Raw genomic sequence first — 22,371 nt, forward strand, 5'->3', positions numbered from 1 at the left:
TCAAAATAGACAGACTCCTAATTTTTTTAGAACTGAACGTTAAAAAATGTAGTTGACATTCAGGAATGGTATAAATTTGGTCTACAAGAAATAGTGATTGACCCTTATTGGGATTTTCACAGATGGACTTTCAAGAAAGATGGAGATAAATTAAAAAAAATCTTAAAATACATAATGTAGGTATTTTTGTATTATCAACCACATTTCTAAATCTTTTGTTTTCATTTTGTTCTAAATACCACAAATCTTTTCTCAAAACCAGACTTCAGTGTGTTCCATAAACAACACTTATTCAAAGTGTATTGTTCAAAAAGCTAGAATTTTTTTTCCAATACAGTTTAGTTTATTTATACACTACCAATTCACAATAAATATCTCAAGACCCTTTTACAAAAAACCCCCAAATCAATTAGATTCAATTCAATTCAATCACACTGACAGATCCAAAGGCAGTTGTATTTGAATTTGAACACACCTCTTTTTAGCTCCAAATCTGTTTGTTTCAGAACCGATCAAAAAATATAACAGAAAAAATATAACAGAAAAATTATCCCAATCACCTTTTTTTAATTTGCTCCATGAAACTGAATATTTTATTGAAGGTTTTTGTTAAGTGTTTGAATTTGCATGCACTATTCAGCTTGTAGCACAGGGAGAACAAAGTGGAATATTAACCTCGGTACAGGACTTTGAAACTTAAACTAGCAGACTTTTTTTTTTTTTTCATGACCTGGTGAACCTTGGAAATGTTTTTCTACTTCAACAGGGTGCCAAGCTCTTGTGCCTTTTCCCATGTTCTGACTCAGCATAAAGGCCCACTTCAGATAACAGAGCAGTGTTTTATAACACAAGATTTGCACTTAGCAAAGGTGCAGTAGTTCCACTCCTACTGGCAGCTGCTCAGTCAGTCATGGCTCTCCTGTCTGAACTCACACCCATCCTCGCTCTGGTCCTGTGCATGGTGGCCGGCTTTTTGTTTCTGAAATCTCGGGCACCAGAAACCAGTCCGAGAGTAGCAGGGCAAACCAAGGGGACCACGAAAAAGGAGTTCAGGCCCTGGGTGGATCAGGACTTGCAGGATGACACAGAAATAACACGAGGAGGTAAATTCCAGTTTCCTTTTTACTAGTCAAAGAAAAATAGGATTTTTATGTTTTGCATGCTTGCGTCGGATGCAAAAGGCTTTACATAAATTAAAATAATAATAAAAAAACAAGCAATAATTAAAAATGGACATACAACACAAACAGTCACATTAACAAACCAAAACATAAATAATGAGCTAAACAAGCACGGGGACGTTTCTTGTGTTTAAAACCTTCATACGTTATGCATAAATCCAATCCACATTACATCTCCCAGGTTGAAAAGTACCCATGCATCAATGGAATCTACTGGATTTCCTTAGGCATAAACTTTTTAAACTACTTTGAATAACACATTGAGTATATGATAGCTGGTATCAATTGGAACTCTTGATACTAGTTCCAACCGACTATAGCTAGTTAATTAAAGTTTATACAGCTCCAGGACTTCAGAGCTCTGTGCCTTGTTGCGGCAGACTATATGTTGGCTCTGTCTCCTTGTTTATTTAGATTTCTTGATTAACAAATGAATGTCATATGCATCACGTTTCATTTCTTTGACATCGTTTTAGATGACGATGAATGGGTGGAGAACAACGAAGAGGAAGACCTTGCACATGTTCCGTATTCACCACAGCTCTACCCGGAGGAGACCATGCTGCAGAGGTCCAAGGATTTTTACTCCTTGATGAACCAGAGGAGATCTGTCAGATTCATCAGCCCCGAGCCAGTCCCACGAGAAGTCATCGATAGGGTCATCCTCACTGCAGGCACGGAACATATCAGTTTGGCTTTTTACTGCATTTGAGGATCAACAAAGGCCATCATAACTGGGATTTTAAAATCCCATCAGTTTGTTTTTTAATGTGTTCTGACTCTGTTTAGGGACAGCTCCAAGTGGTGCTCACACAGAGCCCTGGACGTTTGTTGTAGTGTCAGATCTGGACACAAAGCACAAGATCAGACTTATTGTGGAAGAAGAAGAGGAGGTGAACTACCGACAGAGGATGGGAGATAAGTGGGTCCATGATTTGGCCAGGCTAAGGTGAACATATTTACTTACTCCACATTTTTTACCATTATGATTATGATTAAAAGGACAAGATATGCCACATAAATCATGCTTGTTTTTGCAATACAGGACAAACTGGATTAAGGAATATTTGGATGTTGCTCCATACCTGATTCTCATTTTTAAACAGACTCATGGGATTCTACTAAATGGCAAGAAAAAGACCCACTATTACAATGAAATCAGTGTCTCTATATCTTGTGGAATCCTCCTGGCTGCTTTGCAGGTTAGAAATACAAAATATTCCATGAAATACAAATGACGCTAAATGAAATGAAAACGTTTATTTAATTATTTTCCAAATGCACAATTACATTCTCTAAACATTTTTCCAAAAACACAGTATAATCTCAAACAATGTATCTGATTTTCTGTCTGTCAGAATGTGGGCCTAGTAACCGTCACAACGACGCCCCTAAACTGTGGCCCTCAGCTCAGGCTCCTCCTCAAGCGGCCGGTCAACGAGAAGCTGCTGATGCTGCTTCCTGTTGGTTATCCTGCAGCTGACGCCACTGTGCCAGATTTGAAACGGAAGAATCTAGAGGAGATCATGGTGGCCATCTGAACAAATCAGAGAATATAAAATGTGGAAAAGTGTTCAAATGGCTTTTGAAGAACAAATGCTTTTAAAATTCTAAAATTACTTATGGCTGCAAAGAAAAAATAAAATTGGTTTTAGTTGGTATTTTTTGTATCCACAGTAGTTTAAATGGTACAAATAAAAGTGTATTAATGTTGATGTATATTCTCCACTCAAGAATACTCTCAGTCATCTTATGTAGGAAACTGTATGGTATTGCTCTTCTATTTTGTTTTTTAATAAAGCAGTAAGTAAAAAGTGTGAATGCTGATATTTTTGTTATATTCCCAATTTTTGCTAATTAAATCTGTCCTTAAAATAACAATGCAGTTGTATGTTCAGTAGGTGTAACACTTAACCCTGTGATTCTTAAAACATCGGCTAGCAATTCTGTTTTCTAAAGTTCTAAACCATTATTGCTTGCTCATTTGAAACTACGTCAAGGCAATACTGTGGTAAAATGAAATAAATGTTTAACACTGCTGCCAAATGCTACCAAAGAGTGGGTTGAAAAGATAAATTGGTGTTGGCTCACTAAATATGTAAAATTTGGGTTGAAATAAATAATTATTTTCCATCCATCTTCTGTACCTTAACATTTAAAAGCTATTTCAAGCTGTGCATAAAATTTTATTTTACTGTTTGTACTTAAACCAGACACATTTAACCAAAATATAGGACAGCGCCCAACCTTTAAACAGGGACCTGTGGGGGGCACCAATGCGCTGTCGTTGTGTGTGTCCTGCCCTTCCTGAAGAGAAGAAGAGAAGCCTCATTGCGCAGGCGTACACCACGTACACCGAGGCATCGAGCTCTCTCGGCTGGATGCTAGCAGGCTAGACAACCTAAAGTCTGTTACATTTTGGAGCTCTGAGGGGGACAAACACGCAACGGTGGGGAACAAGGGCGACCCCAGCGCCGCTTCAAAATGGCCGGACAACAGTTCCAGTACGATGACAGCGGCAATACGTTTTTCTATTTTCTCACGTCCTTCGTCGGACTTATTGTGATCCCGGCCACATATTACCTGTGGCCCCGGGATCAGAATGCTGGTAAGGCCCGGTGGTTGGCTCTCTGTTACGTTATATCGCTCATTAACCTAGTAACCCTGCCTGGACGATTACTAAAAGCTATGGAAACATATCAACTTGTAAAAAAAATAAAATAATTAATTGAGATTTTCTTATTTTCACAGCCAGGAAATATACCATTGTGCAAACAGAAGTTAACAAACGTCAGAAATATGATGCACATGTCTTTTTTTTCTGTCTGTTTTGGCATCCAAACACCTGACTTTATAGCCCGGGTTTGGATGTAATCATGAAGCCAATTCCTTATTTAATATAAAGCTGCAATTTAGTAGTAGTGTTGATTTTTCAGCATCTCAAGTTTGTCTTTTTAAAAGTCTTACTCCTGCTATCTGTTTGTATACACCAGAGATGTTCTGATGTAACCAAATCTGACAAAGCTCACCAGCTTGTTGCTGTGTTGCAGTCCTTGTATATTGATGCCTAAAATGATCCATTCTGTTAAATTAAATCTTACCTATGCCTCTGTGTTTAACATTTCCCCTCTTTTTGTTATCTAACTGATGTAGGTCATGCAGTGTTGTCATTCAGATAGTGCTGATGTGTCCGTAACTGCTCCTTCTCCATCTTCCTTTCAGAACAACTGCGTCTGAAGAGCTTGAGGAGGGTACATGGCCGGTGCCTGTGGTATCGGCTCAGGCTGATGAAGTCTCAGCAGAGCATCATCCCGACACTAAAGTGAGTGCAGACCAGCTGGCTTTGACCGTTTTTAAGATGAGCTAAAAGCCTGACTCACTGCAGGACACCATTTCTGATTGGTTTATGGAAGCATTTTGTAGCACTATGGCCACATTTTGGAGCATTTGGCTCATCAGATCAATTTACTTGCTTTTGCTGTGAACTTCAGTCACATGTGACAGTAACTATGTGGGGAGGAAAGTTCTCATGCATGAAAATCCAAGCAACACTTACAGGAGGGGAACCTCTGTCTTACATTTGGATCAAACATATTCAGTTCTGGTAGAGGTCTAATACTTTAAGACCTTACTTTTCTGAATCTCCACCTTGGAAACCTCATCACCGCCCTTAAGAAAAAATGTTGTCCTTTTTCTCTTGTCTGTATAACATCAGATGTTTTTCAGTCAGTCAGTTTTTATTTTTTTCTATTTAGTTCTAAGTGATGATTTGTTGATATAAAGTAAAATATCTGTAAAATATCCTTTGTTGGACCATGGTGTTGTCTTTTTTTTCTAAAGACCTGCATATGATCGGATGAAGTGTGTGTTTTTCTATTACTGTGCAATACAGCTACCGAAAAATGAAAAGCCAGGTTCTGAAAATGCCTTTTTGTTCCTTTAAGAAATCATTCTCTCTTATCACGGCCGACCACCCGCTGGAGATTTTTTTTTTTGTGCTAAATGCATTTTCTCCACAGCTGGTGACATTTTACTAAGTACCCATTCTACGACTTTTACACTCCACAATTATACAAATATTCTCCCTAATAACTAGTGTGTGTGAATGTTGTTCTGTGCCGTTTTCTCAGTGTGTCGGTATTTTTTGATGTGTGTTAAAAGGTCAGGAGTTACATGATGTAGGCAGCTCGCCGAGGGGGAATTTTATGAATGACCTTTTATTTTGTTTAAATCTCTTGGTGATGTTTGCTGTCTCTCTAAACATGTTTTGTTTCCTGACATGTCCACTACTCCTCTTCTCCCCATGTTTTCTCAGAGCTGTTTATGTTTAATCTCTGTGAGCTTTTATAGCAGCTTCTCAACAATTTGTCTTCTGCCGCCCACATTAAACTTTTCCTCTGTCGTTACAGTCCCATTCTGTTTACCCTCTAAAATCTAATATTTGGTTTTTAGGATTTTTGTGGGACACTGATTCGGCCTGCATGTTTCCAAATAGCTTCTCATTACAGTATCACTAGATACAAAATTGATTGAGCTATCATAGCCGACTGTTGTAATCAGTTAAATTTTGCATGCCAATAAGCTCTGTGGCCTGGTGGATGAAGTCATATTCTCACAAATGACAGCTTCCAATGTGGCCACAGAGAGAGTTGGAGACGTCAAAAGACACGAGAACAACATGACTAATGTCATCATTACTATGTTTAGCAGCAATATTGCTGTTGTGCAGCTTTCATGAGTGCTGATGAAGATTTACGGCATGCTTGTCTGTTTCTTCAAATTGAAAAGTGGCATCACTTCTCATCACTGTTTCACAATCTCTATAGGAAAACATTTTGCGTATTTGTGCCATCTGAGCTGGTGTAAACTAGTGATCCGTTGTTATGGCAACAGATTCTGGGCATATATTTTCTTTCTTTTGCCATTGTCATGGCATTAAGTTCAACATTAATCTGTAAATGACAAAGCAGTAAGGATGCCAGAACTTTTGTTATCTTCTGCTCAGTAGGGATGAATCGATTGTAATTAGTTTTCTATTTCTATTTCCTGATCACAGGTTTAGTCTCTGATGGGAAATTTGCTGCTAGGGATGTTAAGGAGTGACTTTGAGTTGAAAAACAAATTTTTGTAGCAGGTCTGTTGAATTCAGAAGCGGTGCTCTTACACATACATGTGCTCATTTTGTTTTCTTTGTCACTCTCCAATGTATTATCTGCTAAATTGCGTCTTTATAAGCTTAGAGCAGCTGCTCAGTTTGGTCTCAAGACTGTTTGTTAGCTTTGATCCAAAATGGATCAGTTTTCTCCATTAATATCTGGACCCGTGAGTGAAAAGGAAAGATATTTATTTTCCTATTTTCTCAGAAGACGAGAGCACATCTCTAGTGGCCAGATTACGTTTGTATTATCCAGAAAGATAAAAGACCAGTTGGGGATTTGTAGTGATCTTTAGGATTCTTTCAGCCACCAATGGAGATTCAGTTATTTATTCAAATATTGACAGGGTGAACAATTGAGTGACAAATAAAGTATCGTACAGCTTGACTAAAACTGTAAAATAAAAAAAATTCTTACCTAAATTCTCACAATTGTTACTACCCTTTTTAAGCATTTCACCACTCTAGTTTCCATCTTTCTATTGCAACAGCATGAAAAAAAGAGAACCATGCTTATTCTTTCTTGGAATAAACAAGGCATTGATGAGTGATTTGTGTTTGATCCTTTTTTTTTTTTTTAGAAAAGTGGCCTTGCTTTTTGGGTGGGCTGTATTCCTTCTGCTAGCCTACAAGGTATCCAAGCTGGACAGGGATTACCAGGAGTACAACCCTTATGAAGTCCTCAACTTGGAACCGGTAAATCCCATCCAAACAATTAGTTTGTCTTTTTCACAATCACTTTAATGGTTAGAGAGTTGTGCAGCATCCAGAAAATCATACCTAGGTTTGTCTTGAGAAGTGAACATCTTGATGTGAACTCGTTGGTGTGATTGTGTTCTTGACTCCAGGGTGCGAAGGTGCAAGCAATAAAGAAGCAGTATCATCTACTGTCACTCAAGTACCACCCTGACAAAGGTGGCGATGACGTCATGTTTATGAGAATTGCCAAAGCCTATGCTGCGTAAGTGGGTTTCTTTCAAATTTATTTAATTACTTGGTGATGTAGTCAGATCAACATTGTCAGTGTTTTTGTATTTGTTGAACATGTTCTGTCGTTTGTTTGTTTCTGCAGTTTAACCAATGAACAGTCGCGTCAGAACTGGGAAATGTACGGCAACCCAGATGGTCCAGGAGGTAAGTTAAAGCTACCTGTGTCGACCCCAACCTTTGCGTTGCTCTACCGATACCCACTACTTTAGAAAACTCCTGGTTGGTGCATTTCCTCCAGAAGTTGTTTTATTTGTTTATAACGAACCCTTTTTATTTTATGCCATACCACTAAATGTACAGTGAAAATAGCAAGCTTTTTAAAACTGAAAACATATGGATTAACTGCCTCCTCCAGCATGAAAATAAGGGGAAGCGCTTGGCATTAGGTCTTGTATTAAAGAGATTTTTAATAATACTTGCATAATATTACATATGAGGTTGAACTGTAAATAATTTGGTCATTAGTGAAATCCTCAAATAATAGACTGGAGCATTCCAACGCAATTTAACAAGTTCTTATTTATTAATTACATGCATTATGGTTTAAATGCACTATTGATTCACTTCGATAGTAACATCATTTTCACAATTTGATTAAATTAAGATAGAATAAAGTTAAGTGGGAATGGCTGACTGCCCAAAATTTGCACACTAACAAAAACAAGCCCAATATTTAACCAGTTAAATGTTGGGTTATGCTTTTCCATTAACAATGATTCCATAAAAAATGTACTAGACAAACTTCAGCTTTAACTTCATAGTGGTTTTGAAAATAAACCTGGGAGGAGGTGTAAAAAACACACAAAAAAACCTTTTTTCTGCTTTGGTCCATTTTCTCTCTCCTCTTCCAGTCACCAGCTTTGGTATCGCCTTGCCTGCCTGGATTGTGGACCAGAAGAACTCTATGCTGGTATAAATTTTATAGCTAGACATAACACTTTTTTATTCCATTCATCTAGATGCCACACAAGGACCTACACTAATAGAGAGATTTCTTTTTCTCCAGGTGTTGTTAGTCTATGGCCTTGCCTTCATGGTCATTCTTCCTGTAGTTGTGGTAAGCTTTAAGCACAATTTCTTTTTAAATCAGGTTTTGTACCAACTATGATGTTCTCCTAATTTGATTGGCTTCATTTTTGCCTGCTTGCTTTAGGGCACGTGGTGGTACCGCTCAATCCGATACAGTGGAGACCAGATCCTCATCAGCACCACACAACTTTTTATGCATTTTATATACAAAACACCAAACATGAACATGAAACGTGAGTTTAATCTCGACTGAAAGTATTTTCACACACACACACACACACACACACATATATATATATATATATATATCTTATTATTATTATTTTTATTTTTAATTTTGAGGCTCTTGTATTTTGTTGGTAGATCTTTTAACATTTCACTTCAGGTGTGTCACATAATAGCATTTTTGTGTCATCCAGGATTAACCATGGTCCTGACTGCAGCCTGTGAATTTGACCCTCGCAGCAATAAGGAGGCAACCATAAGACCCACAGACAACATGGAAGTGCCGCAGGTAGAAACGCATCTTTTCTGGAGATTCAAAGACAGTCAGGAAAGTTTTTTTTGGTCTCTGAGCAGAACTTTAGTGTTATTTTCGTTTTAGCTTTGTGCAGAAGAAATAAACTTTTACTTGCTTTGGCACTTCCTCATGCCTGTTAAAATACACGGAGCTCTCTGTGTCCCGTCACCTTTTTGTGTGCTTCTGGTTCCCATTTAAAAATGCCTCTTCTTCCCTATGTTCTTGCAATGATCTGCCAAATTACCAATTTGCATATGGAAAGAAGAAAGAAAATCATATTATTATAAATACAAGACAATTTCAGTGTTGGATAATCTGAAAAGAATACAGCCAAAAAAAACTTCAAACTGGCATTTTAAGGGTTAGAAACTGGAAAGATCTGTGGATTTTTGTTTATGATGAGGATTAAAGTTTGGAATGTGATTTATTAAAAAGGAATATTGAAAATGTGTATTCATCCGATAGTTCTACAGTAATCCATAAAGAATAATATGAATCTCTGTTGCTCTGAATTTTTGTTCTTCCTCAGTCCAGGAAATAACACCAACATAAACATCATGTTTACTTGTTTGAGAAAGAGACAGACTGTAATCACTAAAATGATCAATTAAGAGGTTAAGAATTGAGAATATACCTAAATATTCATGTACAGTGGGAAGTGAGACCCCCTCAGAATCTTTATACCACATTTTAGCCAAGCAAATCTCTACAATTTAATATTTACCTCAAGGAATTTACCTAGGATTCAGTATGTTTTGCCTGTGCATTTGTTGCAGTTGATCCGTGAATTAGGGAATATCAACGTGAAGAAGAAAGAGCCTCCATTCTGTTATCCGTACAGCTTCAAGGCCAGGGTGTTGGTGCTCTCACATCTGGCCCGCATGGAGGTGTCGGAGAATTTAGAGGAAGGTAGGACTGATCAGTTGAATTACATTTTAAATCTTCAGTTCGTCCACTGTTCTTTTAAATTCAAATACTCGTGAAGCTTCTTGTTTGCAGCCCTTTTTGTGGTGGTGTAGTTTTGAAAATATAATTTTAGGTATTGCAAGCATATGTTTATAAAGGTCTCTGGCGTAGCAGAGGTGTTTGAGAATGACGTCTTGAGGGTTCCAGGAACTAAAACAGCCCCAGGAGCTGCTGAGCGTTTGATAAACTGGAGGAAATTCAAACAGGAAGGAAAAGTTCTTAAAAATCCAAGACATGGAGAAATAAGCTGTTGACATGTGATTTATTGTAAAAATGGTATACACTTAAAGATTATACATGTTCTCTGTATTTCTTCACCAGATCAAAGATTTGTGGTGAGGAAGAGTCCAGCTCTTCTTCAGGAGATGATTAACGTTGGCTGTCAGCTCACCATGATGGCTAACAGCAGAGGAGGTACACACAGCAACCCCTACTCAGCATCACGGTGCCTCCGTTTCCTTTCTGCTAGAAATAATCTGTGCACACTTGCTTATTCGTCTCTAGGTTTCCCCGCGCCCAGACTGGTGACCATTGAGAATTGTATGAAGCTGACCCAAATGATCGTGCAGGGCCTGCAGGAGACCAAGTCACCGTTGCTGCAGCTGCCTCATTTTGAAGAGGAGCACCTTCGCTACTGCATTTCTAAGAAGGTAGGCTCTAACACAGGAAAGGAAAAGTTGCTCAAATCTAAGTCATGGGCTGCTTTATTATTATTTTTGCATTAGATTATTTATGATGACAGTAGACAAAAGTAGGCTTGAAGTACAAAACCAAAAGGATTATATTTGATTACTTCAACAACAACAAAAAAGTTAGCATCGAAGTAACATCTGTTTATTGATTATTTTGTAGTTTACTATTTGTGTTGATTTGAGTTATTTATTTAGTCAGAAACCCTAAGGACTTGTTCTCTTCCTGTCCTCTGATGCGTCCCTGTGCAGTATAAGGTGCGGACGCTGCAGGACCTGGTGAGTCTGAAGGACTCTGACAGACGCAGCATGTTGCGTTTCCTTGGGGAGGAGAAGTACGACGAAGTCATGGCTGTTCTGGGCAGCTTCCCTCATATCACCATGGGCATCAAGCTACAGGGTTAGTCCGGACAATTTTTCATCTACATTTACTTCATGGGAACTGGTCTTCAACGTGCTTCTGGGTGGAAAATGTGACATTTTAAGTGTAGATCGGTTAAGTTTAGCTGCTATTCTCCTTTTTCTTTATGTTTGCTAGTCCTTGATGATGAGGATAGCAGTAACATCACCGCGGGCTCAATCGTCACAGTAACAGTCACCCTAACCAGGAAGCGTATGGCAGTAAGTATTTCATTGGCGGAATGCGAAGACTTATTAGAAAGAAATGTTTTTTGTGGTTTGTATACCACTTCTGGTCACCAGTAGAGGGTGCAGTTTGCTATGTTTAAGGCTTTAAAAGTGTTATGTCGTCCTACTGTTTATTGTTTGCAGGATATGTTTGAGAAGGAGCAGGAAGCATCAATATGTCAGGGAGAGGAGACAGCCAATACAGAGGAAGCAATAAGGGTAACCTGCCATCTTTTCATCTGCAGATGCAAAACGTCAGTGTTTGTTAAAATCCCACCATAAATAAATGACAACTTTTAATCTCGTCTTAAATTCAGAATCAGGGAGACACGAATAAAGCCAAAACTAAAGTTTGGCAGAGCAAGAACAAAGGGGCCAAGAAGACAGCCAAGTCCAAGAAGAAGAAATTAACCAAGAAGAAAGCGTTGCCTGCTCCCGTTAAAGGCAAGCAGGCTAATGGCAATGTGGCAGGAAACGTAAGTATCCTAAAATCTTGGCTGAATACGATTCTTTGTCACAATGAATATTGTCTTGTTTCAGTTTACTGAAATGTTTACAATGTCTCAGGAAATGGCAGTTACAACATCAGCTGCAGCATCCGTGACGAAGGAAGAAGACGACGAAGCTTCAGATAAAGGCAGCGAGTCGGAAGATGGCGAAACTAACAAGGATTCTCCCAGCGAAAGAGACGAAGAGAGCGACAAACAAAGCGACACCGAAGTCGACGAGGGCGGCGGAGACGACGAGGAGGTCAGTGTGACGCTTTCATCGACACTAAATAAGGGAACGTGATCTTGCCTTCAACTAAATTTTGTTTCATCCTACCTTTCAGGAGTGGAAGGCGCTGCAGCAGAGCATCCAGCGGCGAGAGCGGGCGCTGCTGGAAACGAAGTCGAAGGTGACGCACCCCGTCTACAGCCTTTACTTCCCAGAGGAGAAGCAGGAGTGGTGGTGGCTGTACATCGCCGACCGCAGAGATCAGACGCTCGTCTCCATGCCCTACCACGTCTGCACACTAAGAGACTCAGAGGAGGTGAGACTGTGCTTCTGCACATTTTCTTCTCACTACTGTTTTCAGTATTAGTGCGGTGTTTTCAAAATAACGTTGTAGGAAGTGCAAAATGTGAGTGACTTATTCTGCGGAGAGAACAAATTTGCTAATCACATAGCATTGTTCTTAATATTAAGCTCACACATTTGGTTTGAAAATTATTATCTATGCTACAATTAATGATTATCTTAGTTATTGATTAATCTATTAACAATTCTGATGATTAATCGGATCACAAAATTGGCACATTCTGAAGATTTTTCATTTAAGCCTTTGTTGTACAATATTAGAAAATACATTAAAAGATTCAGATAAACAATTCATTTCTTTTGTTAAATAAGAAAATAAAAATTTTGTTTAAAATGCATTCACATAACTTTAACATAGTATTCCTTGATCATTTGTCACAAAGGATGCATCTACAGCTAAACAATACTTCTAACATTAACATGTGAAAATGAACTTTTTCTGCTTGAGTTAACATCAATACAGTGTGGGCTAACCTGTTTGTTGTTTTTTAATTAATCGATTAATAATTGGGTAGTAAAAGGTGCCTAATAAGACTTTTTATTTCTTTTAAACAAATTTTGAACCAAGTGAAGCAAAAATATAAGGAGTTTGGGGTAGAACATATTTACAAACAAAGTTTTATTTATTTTTTATTTTAAGTGCAAAATGTATGTTCTTTCTGCACACCTCTCTTTGCAAATGGTCTTTTTTTGATTACTAAATTGCTGACAATTATTTCAACAATCGCTTCATCGCGATTCTTTTTTTTTTTTTTTCTTTTCTTATTTTGCTCAAACTTTCTGATCGGTGCATCGGTAGTTTCTGTTTCTGTTCTCAACATATCCTCACATCCTGTTGCTAGGCCGGCCTTTGCACTCAGCATTGCTCCCTCTGAGGAGTTTGTGTATGTTTATACAGAACAGTTTTCACCACCAACAGCCCAGATTGACAGGAAGGTAAAAGCTTAATGAGGGCTCCGTGTAACACTGCGCGGCCAGCTGTCGCTACTGGAGCTGCCCCCTTTCATGCATGACGGGTCACTGGGTACCAATCAATTAGTCTGTCACCTCGATAGTTTGTCCTATGCCTGCATTGTGGGATTTAAGGCTCTGTGTATGTGGCAGATGTGTTTCCAGCAGCTCAGACTGGCTCGCTCACGATGAATAATGAAAAGCTTCATTGTGCTGATAATTAGATGTTTACTGTATGTATTTGCACAAGTTGCTAATCACAGCCTGATGTAGAATTGGTAATATTTCTAGTCAAGGCCTGTCATCACCATGAGTTGGTTAATTTCTGATTACACACATCGCTGCCCCCTCCTTTTTAGAAGACCATTTGTAAGGTGAGCTTTTACAGTGGAGCCATCTTTCTCTCTCTAAATGACAAGATGGTTTTATGGAAACTTCATTTAAAAACTGTTCAGCTTCAGTTTGCTGCAGCCTTGTGCAAAATCACATTTAATGTTAAATTATAATCTTAAAGCAATATTTTTTTTTTTCTGAGTTGACGAGTAACACGTCCAGTTGTAAACAAACACTTTAGGCGGATTGTTTTTGAAAAAGACGACCATCAAAATAGGAACTCGGCTGGAAACGGACTGACTAAGTACAGAGGACAACAACCTGTGGGTTACAAATCCTCTGTATGTTTTCTTAATGGAAAGGATTAGAAGAAGTGGCTGGATAATGTGGAGCTTTAAACAGAAAAACGGCAAACACTGACGTTGTTACTGACCTGATCTTACACCTAAGTAGTCCAGATTAGCCTAGCCTAGTTAATCCGACACCGGTGACAGATCCCTGGATTAACTACAGGTTTATCAAGAGATAATGTAGAGGAAGAACCCAGTAAAGAGGTGAGGGGAGTGTCCTGGACCAAATTTGGTTCCATCACCTGCCAACAAGTTGGACGTGCATCCGCTTCGGATTGTGACCAGTAGTTAAAGGAACATAACATGTTGGTTAGCCTCGATTCAAGTAGTCTCACCAGTGTAGATTTGAAATTCCAACAACAAGGCATCGAGTCATCCATGTCTCCAGTGTGTTGGAGATCATTTACAGTTTTAAATATTGGAATATTTTTGCACTTAATCTGAGGTTCTGTGCTTATCTTGAAGTGTCCCTCTTAACCTATAACTTACAGGTTTTTTGTTTTTTCTAAATTATGTGACAAATTTAAGTTGAATGAGGTTTTGGTAAATAACATTTTGGACATTTGAAATGAGGTTGATTTTATTTTGAAGAGTTAAGATCTGATTTTAGAATCCATTTAGTCAACGATCACGTCTGCTTTAAATGACCGCATCCTTCTTTGGCATTTGATGCTTCCTGCTTAGACACGGTTCTTCTCTAAAGTCTCTTTAGTCTCTGTTTTGGGAGAGCAGTAGTTATTTGAAAATTGACCAGTATCCAGTTCAATTAAATGTGTTTCAACCTTTGTTTCTTCTTTTGATTTTGCTTTTCAGGTGGAACTAAAGTTTCCAGCCCCATCCAAAGCAGGCAACTACCAGTACTCAGTCATCCTTCGTTCTGATTCCTACCTGGGTCTGGATCAGTTCAAACCACTTAAGGTGATGAGATGTTTATTCATATGTTTGTAGTGTGTGTTTTTTTTAATTTTCCTGCTGTATTTTACAGCAAATCTACATTATCTATTCAGTTTCTGTTTTTTTCTTTGTCAATTTAAAACAGGCAAGAATTACAACAAAATGCTACAGCATTTCTCTGGTATTGAATATTGTCAAACAATTAAAAATATATTAAAAACTAATATAATTCTTTACAATTCTAAAAAAAATGATGGTGGTATTTGCTACTGGATATCTGTTTAAATGAAGTATTATATATATAATAATTGGGTCATGTATGTAAATTTAAACACCAAAGAGCATTGTAACTTGATCATAAAATATGGGTTGGTTATTGATTTACTTGTTAGTATCATGCACATTACAGGTAGGGACTTTAAAAAAGTTATCCAAATTTTTTCCCACATCTGTTATATGTAATATTACTTTATTATGTATTATTAATATTTTACTGACATGTTTATTGAAAACCGTGACTTGCATGTTGCAGGAAAAGCTAACAAGTGTATGAAAAATAAAGGGGAGATAACGGGCATTAAAAAAGTGAATAGTATATTTAATATTTTTTTCCCCCCATATTATTTGGTATATCAAGAAATCTATCAAAAGTACAATATTTTTCCCATTAAAAAGTAAAAAGTTTTCAACAGTAAGAGTAATTAGCAAGAATCATTGTGCTCCCATAAATGCTGATCCCGTTCTGTCAAAGTTGTACTTTAACACAAGCGCTGCCTTTGTCCGTATTTGAATATTACTGGCTGTTCGGAGTATTTGGATTCTGGCTGGACGAGCAGACAAACTTGAATTAGTCTACACACTTCTGTGGGGACATGTTTCTCTTTATCGTAAATGTATTGTTAAACTATTTCTACGGGCCTGGTTAGATAAGAAAACTGGTTTCCTGTATTCTTATTTTATTTTAAAAGCTGTCTTTTTTTTCTGTGTGTTTTCTTTAGCTGGAGGTCCACGAGGCCAAGGCCATGCTGGACAACCACCCACAGTGGGACATCCCCGACACGGAGGAGGAGGACGAGGAGCAGGAGGACAGCGACGGCATCGAGGAGAGCGACGACGAAGACGAGGACAACGACTGACGGGGCGGACGTGAACGCGTCAGGGCCGTCCCCCGGAGCGACCGCTCATCCACTAGTGACGAGGAGAAGCCGTGCCTGCCATAAACAAAAAACACACGAATGAATAAATCACTGAGGAGAATTTCTACACTCAGAACCCGCCACCATTTTACTTTTACAATGTCGTAAACTGTGACCCCTCGGGGCCTGCTCCCACCTCCCTCCTTTCTATAGAAACTTTGTGTTTCATCGTCCGCTGCAGACGGACATTTCTGTGAATACTAACAGGCCTGAGTGCGTGAGTAAGTGAGTGTGTGTGCTGTGTAAAGTGTATGTGTTTGTACAGGTATGAGAGACAAAAAAAAAACAAAAAAAAAATACTTTGGACTAAAGGACCTATTATTATTAAATGGGTTCTTTTCCTCGAGGCGGATAAATAACAGCTGCATCCATTTGCAAAACTAACAGAAACAAATGAATTCTGTAAGGACATTGTCCCCACTCTCTCTCTCTCGGTTTTAAAATCCTGCGCCGATATTTTCCACACCTATGAAACTTTCTGTTGTACACTTCATCTGCAGAGGCGTATATTAAAGAAGCATTTCCTCTTTTGAGTGCAGGGGTTGCACAAGTTTTTATTTTTGCCATTTTCCTTTCTTTCCAGCATCACAACTGTATTTCATTTGTACTTTTTTTTTTTAATGAACTTGTGTGTTGGTTCCAAACGAGTCAAATGAAATAACTTGCAGTGTTAAAGACCTATAATTTTCTCCATTTGTCACGGGAGGAAGTAGAAATACTTCACTCAAGCAGTCAGGGTTCAGCAGGTCATATGCTTAAAATCGGACTCTCTCCCCTCTATTATTAAGTGCATCAAAACAAAGATTTCAAAGTCATGCTGCACTTTTTGTTTGACTGTAATAAAAATCTGAACGTTTAGAATGAAATGGTTTGTAAAAATGGGGATAATCTTTGAATTCTTTTGTCTGTATGCTTCAAAACTACTACCTCTATCAAAGTACCTTTTTTTTCTTATTCGTATGAATCCTAAAAACCGTGATCGGTGCATAGAAAAAAAGAATGGTTTCAGCCATTTGAATTGACGAAGATAGTGATCTTTACTCCTGGCTTTTTTTTGGAGTAATGCATTACTTTGATTTCCTCTTGTTTTCTTTCCACAGTTGTAGCACATTCCAGTGTAAGTCATTGTCCTATACGGGCCTTATGAATACATCTGCTGAATCACAGCGTATGCATCATCTGGTGGTTCCCATGAGCAGATCAGATTTATTTTCCCTGTAAAAAACATCTGAATTGTTTATTTAGAGTAAAATATAGCTCCACATTGTTGGGGCTACATATCACTCATCTTGTCATGAGGAGTTGGTTATTTTCCTTTTTTTTTTGTGAAATATTTAGAGGTTTGAATGTGATGTTTCTACCACACACACAACTGAACAAATGGTTGTTGGAATTTGATTTACTTTCATACTAAATAGCGTTTTTCTTACCATAAAGCAGAACCAGCTTACTTTTGACTCTTGCTTTTAGACTCGAGGATTGCAAAGCAAATGGAGCTGTCTTTTATTTAAAGTTTTCTTTTTTATTCTTTTGTCGAAGTTGAGCTACAGCATGTATTCAGACTTGTTTTGTTGTGTTTTCATCCTTATTTGTAGGTGTTTTAAGAAAAATCTAAGCTTCTTAATGCAGTTTTGTAAACTCTGTAACTCTGCAGGTTTAGTTTTTACAGTCTTTCACTAAGAAAATCTGTGCATTTGTTTATTTTATTTTTTTTCCAGAGTGCATTTTGGTTTTCCCATGTTAAGCGTGAGAGATCTGAATTTCTGAAATATTCAAGGCCATGCTCTGTCACTAGAGCACAGGTGCTTAGACAATTCCCCATTTTGTTACAGGTCAGAGCAGGTGTAAACCAAAAAAATACTCTTCCCTCTGCAACAGAATGTAGCATCAGTGAATTGCGCTGCGTGGGAGGAAATTTAAACAAAACGCTGCAATGAGGCTCCACCATCCCTCCCACAAACCAACCGCATCCAGGTGATTGGCCCGCAGGCCGCCTCAGTTTGGACAAGCGACTACCCAAATGACTATTGATCTGCCACTTTTGTTTACAAAGAAGCTGTCATTGTAAATGGGGAGGGAAAAAGAATATATATATATATATATATATATACATATATATATTATTTGTATTTAAAATCATTTCAAATAAAAACTTTTAAATGAGTTTGCTTGTGATCTGGTCTTTACTTCCTTGTGTTAGAAAATATTCTTTGAACTACTGGACTTGTGTACAGTTGGAGATTGGGTTTAAAATATAATGGCAGGGTTACCAACAGATTAGTACCTGGATGTGCTGTGGTGGTGTAGGGGATAGCGCAACCCACATTTGGAGGCCTTGAGTCCTTGACGTGGCCGTTGTGGGTTTGATTCCCTGACCTGACTGACATTTGCCACATGTCTTCCCTCATCTTTCCTTCCCCCCTTCCTGTCAGCCTACTGTCATATAAGGGACACTAGAACCCACAAAAGACCCCCTGGAGGAAAAACAAAAAACAGATTAGTACCTGTTTAAATCATAATTTTTTCCTTCCACTAAACATTCCAACAACAGTCTGTCAGCTACTTTAGGAAAGAGGAGAGTGTCATTGTATTTCTGAATGGGAGTATTTTGATTACCTAATACTCATAACTCTACAAAGACAGACATTTAATTATTAACTGTATTCCATTATCCACAATCAACCCAAATATAAAGGCTCAATCTCTCTGTGTCTAATAATTTAGATTCACTCTTTGAATTGAATTACTGAAATTAATTTATGGTTGGTATTTAATTCATTATGTCTCACATACAGGGAAATAAATGGGGGCTCAACGGCTTCGCAGGTGTGGGATTTCCCTCTCGGTACGTTTTGCAAATTTATACGTGAGTTTTTCAAGATAAAACAATTTGGTTGACATATCCTTTTTAGATAACAACTCGGTGTCTGTCCAAGAAGGGCATTCTGTAACTAAGAGTAACGATAAAATGGAAATTATACTCCTGCTGAACCATATTAACCGTATAATTCAGCCACTTAAAACTCTGAAGCACTTCGATTCTGTAGTTGTTTTCTGGGAAGATGAAAACGACGATGCAGCTTTTGAGCAAGATAAGATAATCAGCCACGCCAAAATCTTCCCATAAGCGATCGTTTTACACTTATCAGCCTGCGTCCAGGTGAGACCAACTCTGGTCAACGCTTTCGCATTGCGTGTTATCTTTATTTGTAGAAAGGTGACACTACGGTTTGTTTCCCGCCCACACAGAGTCCGGTCCGGCTTTCAGCAGCTTTCCTGGCGCATCTGCAGAGGACGAGAACCCGGGCTCATCCAGCCAGGCAGACCGGGAGCCCTGCGCTCTTTTTGCGGCTCCTGCTGCTCCATGCTCCGACTAACAGCCCCTCACCCCACCGGCCTGCGGTGCGCTGCCTCGGAAGCCTCGACCATAATCAACCACATGGAGAAAGGTGAATAAAACCAGCATAGTCGAACCAAAGCCATGATGCATTTTTGTTTACGTCGAAGGACACGTTACATGTAATGTAAATTAATTACATTAAGAAACATGTAAGGGGGGAATAACTTACTTTGCAATCTTTTTTATTCCCGTGTGTATTTGTTAGACTGAAGTCATCGTTTTCAATTCTCCGAGCTTCTGATTAATGTATGCACCGCTGCGTGCAAACTAATTTTAAGACATTATATTCAACGCAATACTATGCTTTTTTTAATCCAGGCAATTGATTTTACATATCTAAGTAGGTGAACAATTATCATTTTATTAAGCCATATGCAGTGCTATTCAAGTACTTGCACATGGACACAACTGGTTTTCTCTGCTTTAAGTCCATTCAGTAGAAATGTATGGGCTTTTTACGAGTTGACGTTTGCATAATTTCAGTACACAGCACCCTCCACAATCACAGCAAAGAACTGAGGGAGAAGATCATTTTAATAAATATTTTAAATTAAAACATTATTTTACCAGGCCTTGGTAAAGTGGTTTTCTAAATAATATTTTATAAAAATATTTAATTTATTTATTTTACCAGTAAAATAAATATTGGTAAAATATATGTATTTCTAATCATTAAATTAGAAATCTAATGATGTCTAATGACCAATAAATAATTAGATTTCTTGGTGTGAGTTGATTGAACCTTTCAGCTTCTGACTGACAAAAGATAGTCTAAAACCTTATGATTAGATTATATATACTCACTTATTTTCAACTGATATGTGGTTGTTAGGCTCGTTTGTCAGATTAACAACCTATAAGCTGCATAAAAAATTTCCAACAAGTCCACATTTCTGTATTCAGTCTTATTGAATAATCTAGTCTTACATGTTGTGTTTTCATTAGCAGACAGTGATGCACTAGGTAGGTGATTGAACAGCCAATGGCTGCCTTCCTTAACAAGAAGTAGGAGATTGTGCCTGTGAAGCCCTTCAATGCAAAGCAGTGACGATCACTGTGCTTGTTTTCTCTGCAAATGGCAGAAGTAGAGTGACTTCAAGTAGCACTTTAAAAAGCGCTCCACTCAAAAGTCACCGGTCTGCTTTCTTAATTCAGTCAAAACGATTCAGTTCCATTCAGTTTATTATGAAGCACCAGCTCTCAACAAATGTCATCTTGAGGCACTTTACGGGAAAAAAAAGTCATTTCAATTCAACCACACATACACTCCATTTGGTCTTAGTGTTCAAACAGTGCATTAAGTTCAGTTCACTATTCAAATTAGTTTAAAAATGTTTCTATCCAAGGAACCCCAGCAGAGTGCATTGGGTCATTGACTACCAGCATTCACTGATATTCACAAGCATGTTGTGACATTAGACAATCACTTAAACTCAAATGAAACAGAAGAACTCAGTATTTTCTGTGTTAATACAAATTACAACCATAAAAACTGAAGCAGTAAAGTAAAAAAAAAAAGAGTGCTTTCAGTGTCAAATTGTTAAGCTAATGTTGTGGGGTGTGCTAACCTTAGCATTCCAAGTTAGGTAGCAAAATCTAGCAGCGCAGAGCAGAGTGGAGCACAATTAAATTAGAACTCAGTATTACATTGTTAGAAAACTGTGGTTGAATGGAGATGTGTTTATTCATAAAATATAATTGCACTATTATCTCTGACTGCAATTTAAATCTGCTAATTCCACAAAATAATTTTTTCATGATAATATAGCTTTCCGTTTTCTCTTATCAAGCTTTATTTGGTGATAATGTCTGACGCTTTTGTGTAAATGCGTATATAGAAGTTTTATGTAATTATGTCCTGTGATTAAACAAGTTAGAGCTCTTTGAACATTTACACAACAACAATGACAGAAATCCAATTTAACCCTGAAGAAAGACAGAAAAAGCTAAAATTGCAAAGGATTATCCTTAAAGTGCTCTAAGGATGATAACGCCCAGGCCTCGGTAAAATAAATAATAATTAGCAGAAAATAAGATTTGCTTACAGCATGGGATTTTGGCTTCATATTTTCTCTGATTTCCTCATTCCCATCCCTGCTTGCTTTTGTTCTGTCATATAAAAAGGAGAATAAAGCTTTGCTTGTTAATTTTAACCAGCTCCCTGGACGCCAAATTCCCAAATTCCATTCACTATTTTTGTCCTAAAGACACATTGTTTCCGACACTCTGTCTACCATTAGCCTCCCGTTTGTTTGTGACCTCTGAACACATGCTGTTATAATAACTTCTTTCCCATCTTTCATTCTCATTGTTTTTATTTGTTCATTTTCTGTCCTTCATCTTTTTATTTGATGTCAAACTAATTAATACATAAAGGAGTGAAAGGTTTTCAAATGAATTTGTAGAAGCCTTAATGAATTTTTATTATTTCCTCCGTCATTTATTCAGTATGATGAGCGTCGTCCTTCCCTGGTGCACTGTGAGGGTATGAGACTGCGTGGTGGCCGTGATTTCACTACCACCGACTCCAACCAGGAACTGGCTGCTCCGCCTCCTTCACCTCCCATGACCTGGCTGCCTCCCAGCGTCCTCGGCAAGGGTGTTCGTTTGCGACTGCGTCTAGATCGCCTTGACCGCCGGGGGCGGGGCTGCTGGCACCTAGTCGACCTGGAGGCAGAGTCAGAGCTGCTCAGGAAGAGACTGAGAAGCCCAGACCCTGAGGCCTGCATACAAAGTAAGGAGATTGCATCAATACAGCACCAACTAATATACATAAAAAACATCTTTATTTCTTATGACTTCACTTTGACTTAATTTAATGCTTGTTCCTGTTTATGCTTGTATTTATTCACACCTTCTTGAGTGACTTTTGGAGCTGGGTCTGATTTAATCGGCTGCTGTCATAGCAACACCCTGCCTTTGCTGTAAATAAAATTCAGAGGGGGGCAGTGGGAGCCTGCTCCAATGTTACGCTGATTAGAAAGCACAAAAAAATCCTAAAAAAAAAATA

At 38.2% G+C, this 22,371-nt stretch overlaps 2 protein-coding genes across 2 annotated transcripts; both read left to right on the forward strand.

Moving 5' to 3' along the window:
• The first annotated feature begins 747 nt into the window (after window positions 1-747).
• On the forward strand, window positions 748-3,318 carry iyd (iodotyrosine deiodinase). Its single transcript, XM_044107484.1, has 5 exons — window positions 748-1,103; window positions 1,658-1,855; window positions 1,971-2,130; window positions 2,227-2,383; window positions 2,540-3,318. The coding sequence occupies exons 1-5, from the start codon at window positions 911-913 to the stop codon at window positions 2,720-2,722; spliced, it is 891 nt and encodes a 296-aa protein (XP_043963419.1). The 5' UTR covers window positions 748-910; the 3' UTR covers window positions 2,723-3,318.
• A 116-nt stretch (window positions 3,319-3,434) lies between these two features.
• On the forward strand, window positions 3,435-16,844 carry sec63 (SEC63 homolog, protein translocation regulator). The gene is made up of 20 exons (XM_044106844.1): window positions 3,435-3,789; window positions 4,404-4,503; window positions 6,918-7,032; window positions 7,185-7,297; window positions 7,409-7,470; window positions 8,178-8,236; window positions 8,333-8,383; window positions 8,480-8,588; window positions 8,775-8,869; window positions 9,652-9,784; window positions 10,163-10,255; window positions 10,346-10,491; window positions 10,783-10,930; window positions 11,069-11,151; window positions 11,302-11,376; window positions 11,475-11,633; window positions 11,725-11,907; window positions 11,990-12,190; window positions 14,685-14,789; window positions 15,764-16,844. The coding sequence occupies exons 1-20, from the start codon at window positions 3,666-3,668 to the stop codon at window positions 15,899-15,901; spliced, it is 2,292 nt and encodes a 763-aa protein (XP_043962779.1). The 5' UTR covers window positions 3,435-3,665; the 3' UTR covers window positions 15,902-16,844.
• Window positions 16,845-22,371: the final 5,527 nt, after the last annotated feature.

The sequence above is a fragment of the Gambusia affinis genome, linkage group LG22 (assembly GCF_019740435.1).
Source record: "Gambusia affinis linkage group LG22, SWU_Gaff_1.0, whole genome shotgun sequence".
Taxonomy (NCBI): Eukaryota; Metazoa; Chordata; class Actinopteri; order Cyprinodontiformes; family Poeciliidae; genus Gambusia; species Gambusia affinis.

What these genes read in the sequence shown, in the direction of transcription:
- iyd (XM_044107484.1), top strand. Translation starts at nt 911, where the DNA reads ATGGCTCTCCTGTCTGAACTCACACCCATCCTCGCTCTGGTCCTGTGC. An exon ending in CACAGAAATAACACGAGGAG is followed by an intron (nt 1,104 to 1,657) that starts GTAAATTCCAGT and finishes ACATCGTTTTAG; the next exon opens with ATGACGATGAATGGGTGGAG. An exon ending in CATGATTTGGCCAGGCTAAG is followed by an intron (nt 2,131 to 2,226) that starts GTGAACATATTT and finishes TTTGCAATACAG; the next exon opens with GACAAACTGGATTAAGGAAT.
- sec63 (XM_044106844.1), top strand. Translation starts at nt 3,666, where the DNA reads ATGGCCGGACAACAGTTCCAGTACGATGACAGCGGCAATACGTTTTTC. An exon ending in AAGTCCTCAACTTGGAACCG is followed by an intron (nt 7,033 to 7,184) that starts GTAAATCCCATC and finishes TCTTGACTCCAG; the next exon opens with GGTGCGAAGGTGCAAGCAAT. An exon ending in TAACCAGGAAGCGTATGGCA is followed by an intron (nt 11,152 to 11,301) that starts GTAAGTATTTCA and finishes TATTGTTTGCAG; the next exon opens with GATATGTTTGAGAAGGAGCA.